Source organism: Scleropages formosus, chromosome 13 (genome assembly GCF_900964775.1).
Source record: "Scleropages formosus chromosome 13, fSclFor1.1, whole genome shotgun sequence".
NCBI lineage: Eukaryota > Metazoa > Chordata > Actinopteri > Osteoglossiformes > Osteoglossidae > Scleropages > Scleropages formosus.
This window is the reverse complement of record NC_041818.1, coordinates 24,777,869-24,791,274: the sequence shown is the minus strand read 5'-3', so window position 1 is coordinate 24,791,274 and position 13,406 is coordinate 24,777,869. Positions and strand designations below refer to the sequence as shown.

General features: G+C 48.1%; 1 protein-coding gene across 1 annotated transcript; it reads left to right on the top strand.

Annotated features, from left to right (window-relative positions):
* Positions 1–8,140: 8,140 nt before the first annotated feature.
* Positions 8,141–12,326, top strand: cdx4 (caudal type homeobox 4). The gene is made up of 3 exons (XM_029257537.1): positions 8,141–9,049; positions 10,716–10,861; positions 11,567–12,326. The coding sequence occupies exons 1-3, from the start codon at positions 8,605–8,607 to the stop codon at positions 11,798–11,800; spliced, it is 825 nt and encodes a 274-aa protein (XP_029113370.1). The 5' UTR covers positions 8,141–8,604; the 3' UTR covers positions 11,801–12,326.
* The last annotated feature ends 1,080 nt before the right edge of the window (positions 12,327–13,406 follow it).

Sequence of the window (13,406 nt, the reverse complement as noted above, 5' to 3'; positions counted from 1 at the left end):
GCCGGAGGGGGAGGGGACACACCCAGGACGGGACGCCAGTCCATCGCAAAGCACCCCAAGAGGGACTCGAACCCCACACCCACTGGAGAGCAGGACCCGGTTCAATCCACTGCGCCACCACACCCCTCTAAGAGGAAAAATACATCTGATAAAATTTTAGAGCAGTACATGTAGTCAGTTGTTTTATAATAATACCAAAATTAATGGACTAACTCCATCCTGTAAGAATTCTCCATGTAGAGGCCCTTCAAATGTTTGATGTGATTGATGGTTTTGTTCCTTCAAAACGATGGGAACCTCTGAGCCATGTCTTTGGTCCTGTCTTTTTCCATCTTATTTGTACATTGTCTTCAGTGTTCTCTGCATATTTTGTTTAAGAGGAGTGGGAAGAAAACTGGAGAATTTACTAGCCCAATTTCATTTGTACCGTGGTGGTCGGAAACACAACCCAGTGTTTGTCCTTCTTGCCTGCACAAGAAAGCTCTCTGTGCATCTGGTATGGAAATATACATGTCAAATCAAATGAAGAAAAATTTTCATTTTAATGCCACTCTATCAAACCAGTTGTACTATAGTCTGAATCTTAGGCATCACAATTACTAACAGTCAGACACTCACAACAAATAAGTATTTTCTTCCATTCTGCTGCTCTGTGATTATCACAGGAAATAATGTAGTTGTTTATTGAGGTTACAGTGAATATTTATATTGGTATTTTTTATTAAAAAGGCATTCATTTTGTTTTGTTAAAAATATTTGTGCCACTGAAATTCAGGTGAGTAGAGAGCAGAGCGCAAACTGGCCACCGGAAAGCGTTCCAGCTCGTCTTTGGCATTCGGCTATATTGTAAGCTGAAGGAGCCACCCTGTAACGGAATAAAATGATTGTGTTTACTGACGAGCTGATGCTAACATCCAAGAGTCTTCAAAACTGTCAGCACCTCAGCACAGCTGACAGCGTGCTGAAGACGAGGTCTCCTCGTGTTGGACATTTACCAGATCTCAGCCATGGCAGACGTTAAAGTGTTCTTTGCCACGTGTCCAAGCACCGTGAGTCTTTGTGCCTACAGTTCAGTACACTTCAGTTGAGTACAGTACAGTACAGGGGAGCTGGCTATGGAAGTGCTGAACTAAGGTAGCGGCTAAGTCTGAAGGTTTGAAAAGCCTGGAGAAGCCATGACGGCGGAAGATGGTGTCCAGGGGGTGATGTGTGCTTAAATGTGGGATCACTGGTTTTTGGATGTCCTGAATGGAGATTTATATGCACTGATATTGTCCATGATGTGTATTTTTCACTCAAAACATTTTTTATTATTAATCACACGTGAAAATAACCTTTCAAATAAAGCTGAAATTATATATTTATACATTATATCGGTTATGATTGTCTTCCTTAAAATTGCCAGAATTGCATGTATTTCGTGAACCAAAACCCTTTTTTGCACTGAAGCGGCAATACTTTGTTCTCCTTCTTTCTGCGAGCCAACGGCTGTCGTTCCCTCCGCTGTATAATGTTGTTGTCTCTGGCCTTTCGCAGCTTGGGACGCTATTTTATTGCCCCACGAGGGTGTTTCCTAACCGTTACCCCTCAGCAGGGGAGTTGCCTAGGAAGCAACCTGGCAGTGAAAGTGTTTTTGCACAGATTTGCATGTAGAAAGAGAGCCAAAGTCAATTGCATTCCAGTCTTTTGTGCTGTGAAACAATGTGTGTCCTGCTGCCAGAGGCACCTGGAGCGGCGCACGGTTCTCGACGAGCAATACCGCGTGGAAGCGGCTGCAGACGGAACGCTTGTCGCCCCATCCAGACACACATACACATTTCCTGTCCGGTAGGGGAAGTAGAGTATAATCGTTCCAGTTGTGCCTGCTGGAGGGGGGGGGACACCACCAACATGACTTCCTCCACCTCAACAACACACACACCCAGTCCTCTGGGTCCTCGTGAGCTGAAATGATTGAGCGTTTCGACCTTCACCGTTTGCCCCACTGCCGACTTTCTGGGTTTAGGTGACATGAGGGACCAAAGAAATTCTGTACTCTTTGTATTTCACAGCTGGCGGAAAATTTATTCTCGAGCGTGAGAATGACAGCCAACAGCAAGGGGAGTATGGAGAAGAGTGGAGCACCTCTGAGTCGCAACACCTCTGCTTTGCACATCTCCTCCACAAGCAGCCTGGAAGAAGACCGAGCGCCGCTTCCAAAACAGCCTTTCGGGGAACGGACAACAGCAATCCTGCGATGGCCGCCCTGCTGTCCAGGAGCGACGGAGGCAGGATCCCGCGACCCGGTTCAACTCCGCGAGACGAGACACGGGCCGCTGCCAAAGGTGCCGTCGGAACGGGACGAATCGGATGTTCTGCCAAAGCCGGGAACTGCCTCCAATCCTGGAACGATTCTCCTCCAAGAAATAAACTGCTTTCCCAGTGATGTGCCCGAGCGCAAGAACATCACGGACGCGAGCGAGTCGCAGAGAGCGAGCCGATGGCTCCGGGCGCGAGCGCTAAGTGGAAACACTCCCTTCTTTGGAAACGCTGCACGTCGAACGCGTTTAGCTCACGCTCTAGGCCTCGTGTAGTCAGTTCCCCAGCGTTGGCCGAGCCCTCGTCACTAGAAAGTTGCGCAACGCGTTACACCGAGGAGAAGGATGCGAACGGGACCTCCCACAAATCTCAGTTTTAAATTGCGCACGCTGCCACGGGCAATCGATCTGAAACACCGAGGGCGGAACATGAGAAGAGGAGCTTTCAAAGAAGGTCCGAGAAGGTCGACCGCGGCGAACCAGCCACGCGCTGTCAGCTTTCAACATCTTTCTCCGCAAGTCAGACGTCACTCGTTTTTCTCTCCGTCCGCCAACCAAGCGAGGAGTCCGGTCCACAAAAGTCCCGCTCAAAGCTCTGCGTGCGACTTCATCCCTCAGCTCGTTCTCAATTTCTCTCGATCGCCAACTTGCGCTGCCCGTTTCCCAAAGCCGACACGGGGTCGCCCGCTGTCCGCAAACAGCTGTGAAACGACGCAAAGCATGCGGGTCAATGCATTCGACTGCAGGATAAGGACGTGGCACTTAGGGTTACACACGGAGCACGACGGCCAGCAGTAAACGCTGCTGAACTATTCTTCGAAAGCTCATCCCAGCAGACAGAGTCCTCCCAGCGCCGCCCCATTTCTTCTTACTTTCTAGCATTAACAGCAAGCGACGAAACCGAAAACAGCCGAAGGGGAAAATCGGACGAAGCCGCGCTGTGTTTCTCGCAGGCCGGCGCTCATCTCCGGCGGTGGAGGAAACTGCGCGTTTTCACAGCACGGCTCCAGGTCGCTCTTCTAACGCAGGCTTGACCCAACGCTGACCCGGTACAAAGCGCCACCTGGGCGGTCAGGACTTGAGCTGAGCTGTACCAAACGTACTGTATTCATTTTGAAGGAAAGCGTGCGACGTGACAAGCAGAGCGCACGCGGTACAAAGAGCGGCTGCCTTTGGACCCAAAAGTTGCAGGTTCGAATCCCACCTCCAGCTGTAGTACCCCTGAGCGAGGTACTCACCCTGAACTGCTCTAGGAAAATTACCCAGCTGTATAAATGGGTAAATAATTATGTGTGAACAATCAAAGTTGTTTTGGAGAAAAGTGTCAGCTAAATTTATAAATGCACACACACACACACACGTTTCATACTACATTACTGACAAAGGAGTGTGGAAACACAGCTGAACCGCAAGGGGTCTGTGATGAGGTGTTTGCACAAAGAAGGTCAGGTGTGAGCTATCGGGTGCGTTTGACACGGTCGGGAGTTTATCGGTGCGTCGTCTCTTAGGCACACGATCCGTGCGGGATGCGATGGACAGAAACGCACGGCGCCCTTCAGCTTGGAGACGGACAGCGTGCGGCCCGGAAGGCGGAACAACCGGAGCCCACCCTCTGACTCGCATTTCAGAAATGCGGGAACGAAGCACTTTTTCTGTCTCTTATAAACAGCACAGACAAACGAACACAGGCCATGTGAGCACGAAGACGTCTCCGTTCATCGCGGCACCTGCCGTCTTGTTAATTAGCTCTCGGAGGCGATGGAGTGAAACGTGGGTCGGGCTCGATCCGTCAGTCATCGGCTCTCACGACCGCAGCGTTGCTCGCGGTGACAAACCACAGGAAGCGGAGAAATGCCATCGCAGGAACCGCCGGTTCCGGCTGCTCCCTCCATGCGGACACAGCGCAGCGGGCGGGAAACGGCAGGCATCACGCTTCCAGCGAAACCCGGAGCAGAGTGAGAGATGGGCCACTGAGGTGGCAGTGGTGTGTGTGTGTGTGTGCGCGTGAAAGTGAAAGGAGGCACACCACAGCGGGCCAAAAATACATGCTCATCCACAGGTTGTGCTGCTCTCTGCACAACGGACTGTGGCGCCGTGGTTATCGTCCCTCCCTCCTATCTGAGCTTTGCTTTTTGTGGTATCTCACCGCTCCGCCTTCCACAGTGTAATACACTGCGGGAGCAACATCATGTACACAAGACAGACCTCAAAGTTCACGCTATCTAACATGACAATCGAGTGTGCCTATACATCATTCATATTATCAACTTTTTCATATTTACTTATTTTCTCCAAAGTGACTTCCAGTGAACTCTATGTAGTGTTACTATCAGCCCACACACCTTGACCAAGGTGACTTACACTGCTAGATACACTCCTTACACTGGGTCACTCATCCATACATCAGCAGAACACACTCTCCATCACTCACACACTATGGGGGAATCTGAACAGCATGTCTTTGGAGTGTGGGAGGAAACCAGAGCACCTGGGGGAAACCCACGCTGACACAGGGAGAACGTGCAAACTCCACACACAGAGGGGGGATCGAACCCACGTCCTCCCTCACCACCCAGGCACTGTGAGACAGCAGCACCGCTCATTGTGCCACTGTGCCGCCCCAAGGACATTCAACAGATGAGCTGTTGTGAGCAGATCCGGCATGACCAAGTCTTTCTTTGCGTGTTCCTCTCATTCATGGTTTTATTGCCACGCGAAAATGAGGAGACGCTCCAGCTTTGAGATTTACGTCCTGTTTAACTGCGTCCAGTTCAGCCTCCTGTTTCACAAGCCCTGGTGGTGGTAAAAAACTTCTCACAGAACAGAGTGTAGAGGAGCGTTTTGATTTGTTGCCTTGAAGCAGTGAGCAGAGATCTGCTGGTTCTGGGTTCTCAGCAGAGTCTGCTTAGGGGCTCATTCCTGACATGACAATGTGACAAATGATTGCAATAAATTATCGTGTTAATTTATAATTAGTGTCACTTAACTGTGTTGGGAGAAGAAATCCAACCATATGTGGGTAAGAGTTGCAGTCAGGATAACGAACAGGATAACGGAGAACAACAGTAAGCACTGTGGTAAGGACTGAGGTTAGGGCTATGGTAAGAAATGTGGTAAGGACAGCGGTCAGGACGGCGGTAAGCATGGTGGAGGAAAGTGGTGAGAGCATGCAGTGCTCAGCCTTCGTTTGGTCATTTAACTCGCACTGTCTACTCTGTTTTAATGGTATGATCATAATGATCATTTAAAGGACTCTTCAACAAACTGCGTCTTTTACGCGATCAAAAGTGAACAATTTTATTTGGTCATCTGTCCTAAATGGGCCACATCATTAAAATGTTTGAAAGATCACACCTTTAGCGACAGCAGCTTGCAATATGTGAGTCATTTATACATTTACCAGGCTCAAAAGTACAGCAGAAGAAGAGAGGCACATAAGGTACAGAATCCGGTAAAACTGACATCAAAAGCCTTTTGTGACCCTATAGACCAAAATGTGAGCTCAAGCTTTTTTGCAAGGAGAAATTTGTTTAAAAGTGACAGGAAATATTATTTTCATTTGCAAACACATTACTGTTTAGTTAGAAAAGATATGATAAATTGATGTGGTATTAATCCCTCTTTTGCATTTGGCAAATGTAACATTGCAGCAGACACCTTTCCTACAGGTGTTCATCCCATTGAAATTGGTACCTGTCGCCCCCTGCTGGAGAAATTTTGAACTTCATGTGTCCCACTGCAGACTAAAAGTTACTGCATTCGTGTGTTGCTTTACACCAAATGACTGTCAACTAATGTCATTTATTCAGTTTGGGCGTTTTCTTCTGGAAAATGAGGTTGGGTACTTTACCTCATGACTATAACAATATGGTTAGGAGAACGGGGAATCGATCCCTCAACCATCAGGTTTAGGTTGGTGTCCTTAAACACCACGACTCGGACAACTTTAACAAGTACGGCAAAATTGTTTGAGTTTTCTTGTCTGTGATAGAAGGGTAAAAATAAATAAGATCTATTTACTTCGGCGAGGGTGCGGTAGCGCAGTGGGTTGGACCGCGTCCTGCTCATGCGTGGGTCAGGGGTTCGAGTCCCACGTGGGGTGCCTTGCGACGGATTGGCGTCCCGTCCTGGCTGTGTTCCCTACGCCCTGAGCTGCCGGGTTGGGCTCCTGTTTCCCGTAACCCTGTATTGGACAAGTGTGTGTGCTTACTCTGGGGAAATCATGCAAATAAGTCGAGCAAACAGTGTGAACGAAAATACCATGTAGTTGCGTTGTCTTCCGCCAGGGGGCAGCAGCGGTTTAGTCTCATTCTGATCCCGATAAGAACATTTCCCGCTTTCGTTACGACTACAATAAAATACGGTTTTACCTTTGTAATGGGACACTAATAAACGAAACAACATTTCTTTTCACAGATGTCTAAATTCAAAAATCATTATTTGAAAATATCAATTTGCTGCACGTATACACACTGGATACATATTCAGCTGACACTTTCTCACAGAAATTAATCAGTTCGGTCTGTTTGCAGCATTAAAATTACTGTAAAATGTACAGTGACATCGTGATCGTTTCAATTTCACTTAAAATTAAATAAATGCTTTGAAAGGCTTGTTCAATCCTAACGGACTTTTTCTGTCCTCTTCTGAGCCGCAGATGGCTTTAAAGTCGCTGATTAGTCCCGTGTGCAGTAATAATAATAATAATAATAATAATAATAATAATAATAATAATAGCACAACTACAGATGCGAAATACCGGCGTGAAGTTACTTTTAAATGACATGATACATTTCAGATTTAAATTATCCCAATTTTAATGTCCAGGTGTTGCGTGATAATTAATGAGGGACAAAGGATGAATAAATTACGGTACATAAATTACTAATTACGCGTTCGTGTGTGATCGCGAGCCCCACGCTGAATTTAGGTTTATAAAATCTGGATAACTTAAAACAGCTGTAATTAAGATTTAAATGGCAGAAGTGGAAACGTAATTAGTTAGTGTCCTGTAACAAATTACATTGCATTTTCTGGTTTCAGACGCCTGTACTAAAGGGTGACACAGAAGGCTGATAAATAGATCATTAAAATTAATCGTGGGGATTAGATTTTTCACTTGAAAGTGTGACATGGTTTCTTTGCACTGGGATTTGTGCAAAATACTCATGACTTCATTGTGTGTAAGAAAACATCACATTAAGGGCCGCGTGACGGTGTCACTGATCCTTCTCTTTCATGAGGCCCCTGTTTATGTAATTATTATGTTTTTTTTGGGGGGGGGGAGGGGGGTAAACGCGTCCTGTTCTCACAGCGGAATAATCTGCGAGGTGTGGAGGTGACAACTCGGCTCCTGCTGTACTTCGCTCCCCTTCCGCGACGCCGCATGTTCCGCAGACGCGCGCGCCGCCCTTCCTTCCAAGGGGCGCGCGGGGGTGGTCGCGAGCGTCGCGTTCCCACGTGCGCCCTCGCGCCAGAAGGGCACGCAAGAAATTTCACGCAAACAGACCCGCAAAGTGTGGAAGGTGCGACGTTAATAGGAAATACCACTGAACGCGGCGCGAAATTGGGCACTTTGTTTGTCCCAGACTCTGTACTGCACTTTGAATTCTTCCAAATCTGAGCCCAAGGGAAAAAAAATATGATAATAGAATACCAGCCCTCGCGATCACGAGTTATAAATAAAAGTTATCGAACGCGACAAAACTGATACATCTTTCATATGTCATTATATTCTGCTCCCTGAACTGAAGTGGTTTATAATTATGTCCTTGTTTATTTGTAAGGCAACCTAATTCTTCGGCAGTTCTGTGTAAGAATAACTTCGCGATGCATTTAAAAAATATATTCCTATTAGCATAATTAATTGATCGGAATAAAGGCCCGCGCCGAGATGTGACTTAGAAACGCGCACAATGAGTCGATGGCCAAGGGACTCGCGTCGACAGCAACGAGGGGGAACTGGAGGGGTCACTCGCTCCTCATTTGAATGCAAACGTCCCGGGTTTGAGGACTCCTCTGACGTCATGCGACCCTCGGGTATACCTTTAGCAAGAGCACCTTGTCAATAGAGCTCCACGATGAGCGAGTGAGGGCGCATCACGCATCACGCGTCACGGCCGCTGCCGAGAACTGCGCTGGACTGCAGGACCCAGAGCACCTCGAAGGAGCCCAGAAGGGCCGCTCGCGCTGCGGAGCAACAGTGAGTTAAAGCCAAGGAATCACTGTTCAGGATATAGAATCTCATCTTGGCGCGGGGCCGCTATGTCCCCGTGAAGAGAGCGCGCGTTGTGTGTGTGTGTGGACGATGCACGTGAGCTACCTTGTGGAGAAAGAGGGCACCATGTACCACCAAGGACCTGTGAGACGCTCCATGAACCTCCCGCCGCAGAGCTTCCCGTCAACCCCTCAGTACCCCGACTTCGCGGGGTACCACCACGTGCCCACCATGGAGAGCCAGGCGCAGCCCGCGGGTGGGGGGGCCTGGGGGGGGCACTACGGCGCGCCCAGGGAGGACTGGGGCGCCTACGGACTGGGACCCCCGAGCAGCACCGTGGCTGCGCCCATGAGCGGCTCGTCCCCGGGCCCGGTGCCCTACTGCCCCCCCGACTACAGCGCCATGCAGCCGCCGCCCGGATCTGCCACCTTACAGCCGCCCCCGGAGGCCGTGAACGTGGGAGGCGTGACCCCCGACAGGGAGCGGCGAAACTCGTACCAGTGGATGAACAAAACGGTGCAGTCATCGTCCACAGGTGAGCGGGAAAGAAAGGTGTCCAGTGCGGGTTGTGGGCCGCGCGCGCGCGCGTCACGTGCTGTCACGAGTCAGCGGCCCCGCGGGGCCTCGCGCACAGGGACAGTAAGTAACGCTCCTTCGGCCTTCACTTTGAGCAGTGACGTCCTGCCGCACGTTGAAACTGCTGTGTGTATTTTGCGCGTCGCGCGAGCCCCGAACTTGATTGACTTCACTTATTATGCTGATGTCGGTATGTATGTATTTGTGCGTCGGGCGCGTTTCCTAAAACGAAATAGTGTAATCGGGGAGGGGGCATAAATGACACATACACAAAAAGTAACCAATATTGTTGCATTATTATTATTATTATTATCAAGAATACATATGGCGTGCATTAAAACGTCACGTGCTGAAGGCGTGCGCGTGGGCTGAGAGAAATGCGACGCGTACTTGACAGAAAGGAAAGTGGGTGAAATGCGGGGCCGTTGGGTGCTGTGGAATTCGGCTTTTTGCGCTGTCCTTTCCGTGGCTCGTCCACTTTGTCTCGGGGCCCCACTGTTCCGTGTCGCGCTGCCGTGGCGGCGGGGTCGCTTTGATATGCGCCACCGTGTCCCTCCCACGGGCCGCGGAAAGGGCGACGATTTTCACAGCAAATAAAACATTTTACTGCCAGAGAGAGACTCAGCATAAGAGAGTAAGGCAAAATTGACACTATTCCATAAAAATATTACCACGTGCTGTGTATCGGGCACGTTATTATTATTGCGTGTTTTTCCAAATCTGCGCGTGATTTCACAGAAGTTGTCTTTTAAAGAGGCCTTTTCGTGAACGTACCGCCCACATGTGTGTTCACTCGATCTGCCGATTATTTGAAATTTATTTCTTCTTATAAAAAGTAGCCGAACTCCTTTGGTATGTCGTAATTACGAAAAAGTTATGATTTTTTTTCTTTAGTACCCTTTTTATTCAGTAAACGTTAATATTACATGATTTCAGTGGCTACTAGGAGCGTTTTACAAAACTGAGAAACATGGTAAGTGCGCTGGTGACACTAAAATGTCATCTCTTTTGTAAATCTTATTTATTATTTATTTATTTTTTTATTGTCCGAGATGAAAGGACACCGACCTTTGTAGATGGTTTGGTTTGTAAATCAAACAAGTGGGACCCGGATCGGGACAGAAATTGTCGCGATAGAATCGTCGTGTCATTCTTTTGTGTGTCGTGTGTCGCCGCTTTAACACATCAATGGATCCACGGTAATTCCTCCAGGTCTCTTTGTTCTGCAGTTTGTTCAAAAAGTTACATCAAAGGAGATGAGAAGCCCGATTTGCATGAAGGACAACAAAGCGAAGCGGCTCCGGTCCACAGTCACGGAAATTCAGTCCACTTAGTTACCGCAAAAGTCATTTCTTGAAACAAATGTTATGTTCGCGTGGCATTGCATTGGGTTGTGTAATAAATATTTCTAAACATTTTAACATTAAAAATGAAAAAAACTTTAACAAGCTCTACACTTGCCTGTGGCTTCTCTATATGGTTTATGATGGTTTATACAGGTTCTAATGGTGATGAAAATGTATATTTGGACAAAGGGACATTTTTTGTATTATTCATAAGTGAAGAATCCACATAATTGTTATTCTCGATGTGGTAATTCTGTGTCGGTATGTTTTTGTGTGAAGGCAAAACAAGGACGAAGGAGAAGTACAGGGTGGTCTACACGGACCACCAGAGGTTGGAGCTGGAGAAGGAGTTTCACTACAACCGCTACATCACGATCAGGAGGAAGTCGGAGCTCGCGGTGAATCTGGGCCTTTCCGAAAGACAGGTGCGTTGAGCGCTTCACACACACACACACACACACACACACACACACACTGACTGAAACTACATGTCCTAAGCGGGGTCACGACAAGACAGAGCCCAGCCCATAGGGCTGGAGGAGGAGGAGACACACCCAGGACAGGACGCCAGTCCATCGCAAGGGATCCCAAGCAGGACTCAAACCCCAGACCCACCTGAGAGCAGGCGTGGGCCAAACCCGATGCGCCACCACACTCCCCCCTTGCTTCAACCACACAAAATACAAATACAGCACCGGCATTCATTTCCATATTTCTGTCGCTGTATAATAGACCTGTTTACTGGTGCTTCCTGTCCATTGGCTGCATCTCAACGACTTTCCAGCGTGTCGGGTGTTTGGGCGGCCGAAAGGATTAGCGGTGAATCTTGTACCGTTACACACGTATTCTGGAGGTTATTAGGTTTGCTTTACTTGAACTCGCGTGCTCATCCCCCCGCAACACTTAACGTTGTTTGTTTATGCAGTGCTCTTGTTTGTATACTGTGCCTAGACTGTTCTATTTATATACCATTTGCTTTTTTATATTTACCTTTTTATTGGCATAGCGTTGTGTTTTTTTTTTTTTTTCCTTTTTTCCTGTACCTTTCTGCTAATTTTCTGTTAGAACGCGCGGTTACTGTCAGGTGTCGCCCGCTTCCATCTCCCACGTGTTTCCGTTTGTGGAAGCAGGTCAAGATCTGGTTCCAGAATCGCAGGGCCAAGGAGAGGAAGCTGATCAAGAAGAAGATGGGTCAGTGTGAAGGCAGCAGCGGTTCCACGCACAGCGACCCAGGTTCAGTGAGTCCCCTACCCGTGACGGGATCCCTGAGCCCCTCGGATATCCACGGCTCTTTGTACCCACCCGCAGGAATGAACACGATGCCCCCCATTGGGACCGTACAGCAAGTGACTGTGAGTCAGTAGAGCAGTAAATGTGTACCTGGGTACTACCTGGGACTGTGTGTCCACTTCACCGGAGCACTCGGACACACCGAGCGGGAGGGACTTCGGCACCACGCGGATTTATCGAGGGATTCCAGAAGCATCGGTGCGCTCGAGCGCGCGTTCGTTGTGGATTACAACAAACACGCTTTTCAAAGACATTCTGGAGGCTCTTCCATATATTGTTTTCAATAGAATAGTTTTGAGAAAGTGCAGCGTTTCATGGAGTCGGTATTTTTAAGGGAATGTTTGAATGCTTTGTTCACAGCTGTGTGTGTGTGTGTTGGGGGGGGCCTGTTGGTGAATCGGCTGCGAATCGAACGCAGTTCTGTCCTGCCTCTGGAAGTGTAAGGAAGCAGTTTTCGTACCATGAATGTGTCACTGGGTAAAGTGTGTCTGAGCACCTTTTCTAGGGTCCCCGTCCCCCCAGCCCTATGCTCGAGATGCAGGTGCGACTGTACATCCTCATGTCCCGATATACGGGGAAGGGCCTTTAACGGAAAGGCTCAGAATGTAAATAAAATCTTTTTGGCAAATATGTTTAACTGGCTTCTGCATTCATATTTTTATTTTAACCTCCCGATTGGACCACACTTCAGTCCACAGCACTGATTTCGCCTGCTTGTGATTGAAACCTAATTTTTCCCCCACATGACCAACTACCTGGATTATTGGAAAGCATTTAGAAGCAATCTGAACGCGTTCAATAAAAGAGGTTAAAGGTCTTTTTTTTCTACAAGTGGCGTTCAATGGTCTATAAAACTAATTAATTTTATGGGCAATTTAGTAACGTCTAATAAAGTGTGCGCGGTAAAAGTCCCTCTCAGGGTTTACGCCGTTCTGTAGGACCAAAGATTGCGGAGATCTCATGATCCTCCTTAAGTCCGCGGTTTTTGTGGACTTTCTGAAAGTTGGTTACACGGTTACCCTTAATGTCCATTAATATTTACCAGGAAGAAACCATGAGCGCAAACCCATGTCCCGTTGCACACGAACTGGTCGCTTGCGTCTAAATTTTTACTAGGCTCGACCGAACCTTCTCGAGCTGTGATTCTTACTGACAGCGGTCGTTTAAACTATAACAAGATGACAAATCGTATCGTATGTGGGTCAGAATTATAGTTTTTAAATGTATTACACTCCCCTTTAGGTCAAAATGTGTAGTTATGAAGGCAATACTCAGGTACGCGACAAAACAGGTTTCGCCAGGCGTTACCCAGCTGTAGGAACGGATAAAGCAGTGTAAGTTCTTCTGTGGTTTACCGCACTGACTGTAAGTCACCCATAGTGTGTGAGTGACAAGAGTGTTCCACTGATTAATGGATGAGTGACCCAGCGTAAGTGGTGTATTTGTAAGTCACCACGGTGAATAAGTAAGTGTGGGCTGATATCACTACACAGAGCTCGCTGGAAGTCGCTTTGGAGAAGAGCGTCTGCTAAATACATGAAAGTCTTCCTTTTTATGTAATTGCACATAATGCGAAGGTCATCAGTATTTTCGCCAGCGTTTTCCCGTAAATGACGCGGCACTAAGTGGAGGGCGACACGCGGCCGCGATACCCGTGCGCACACGAGCACTGAAGAGCAC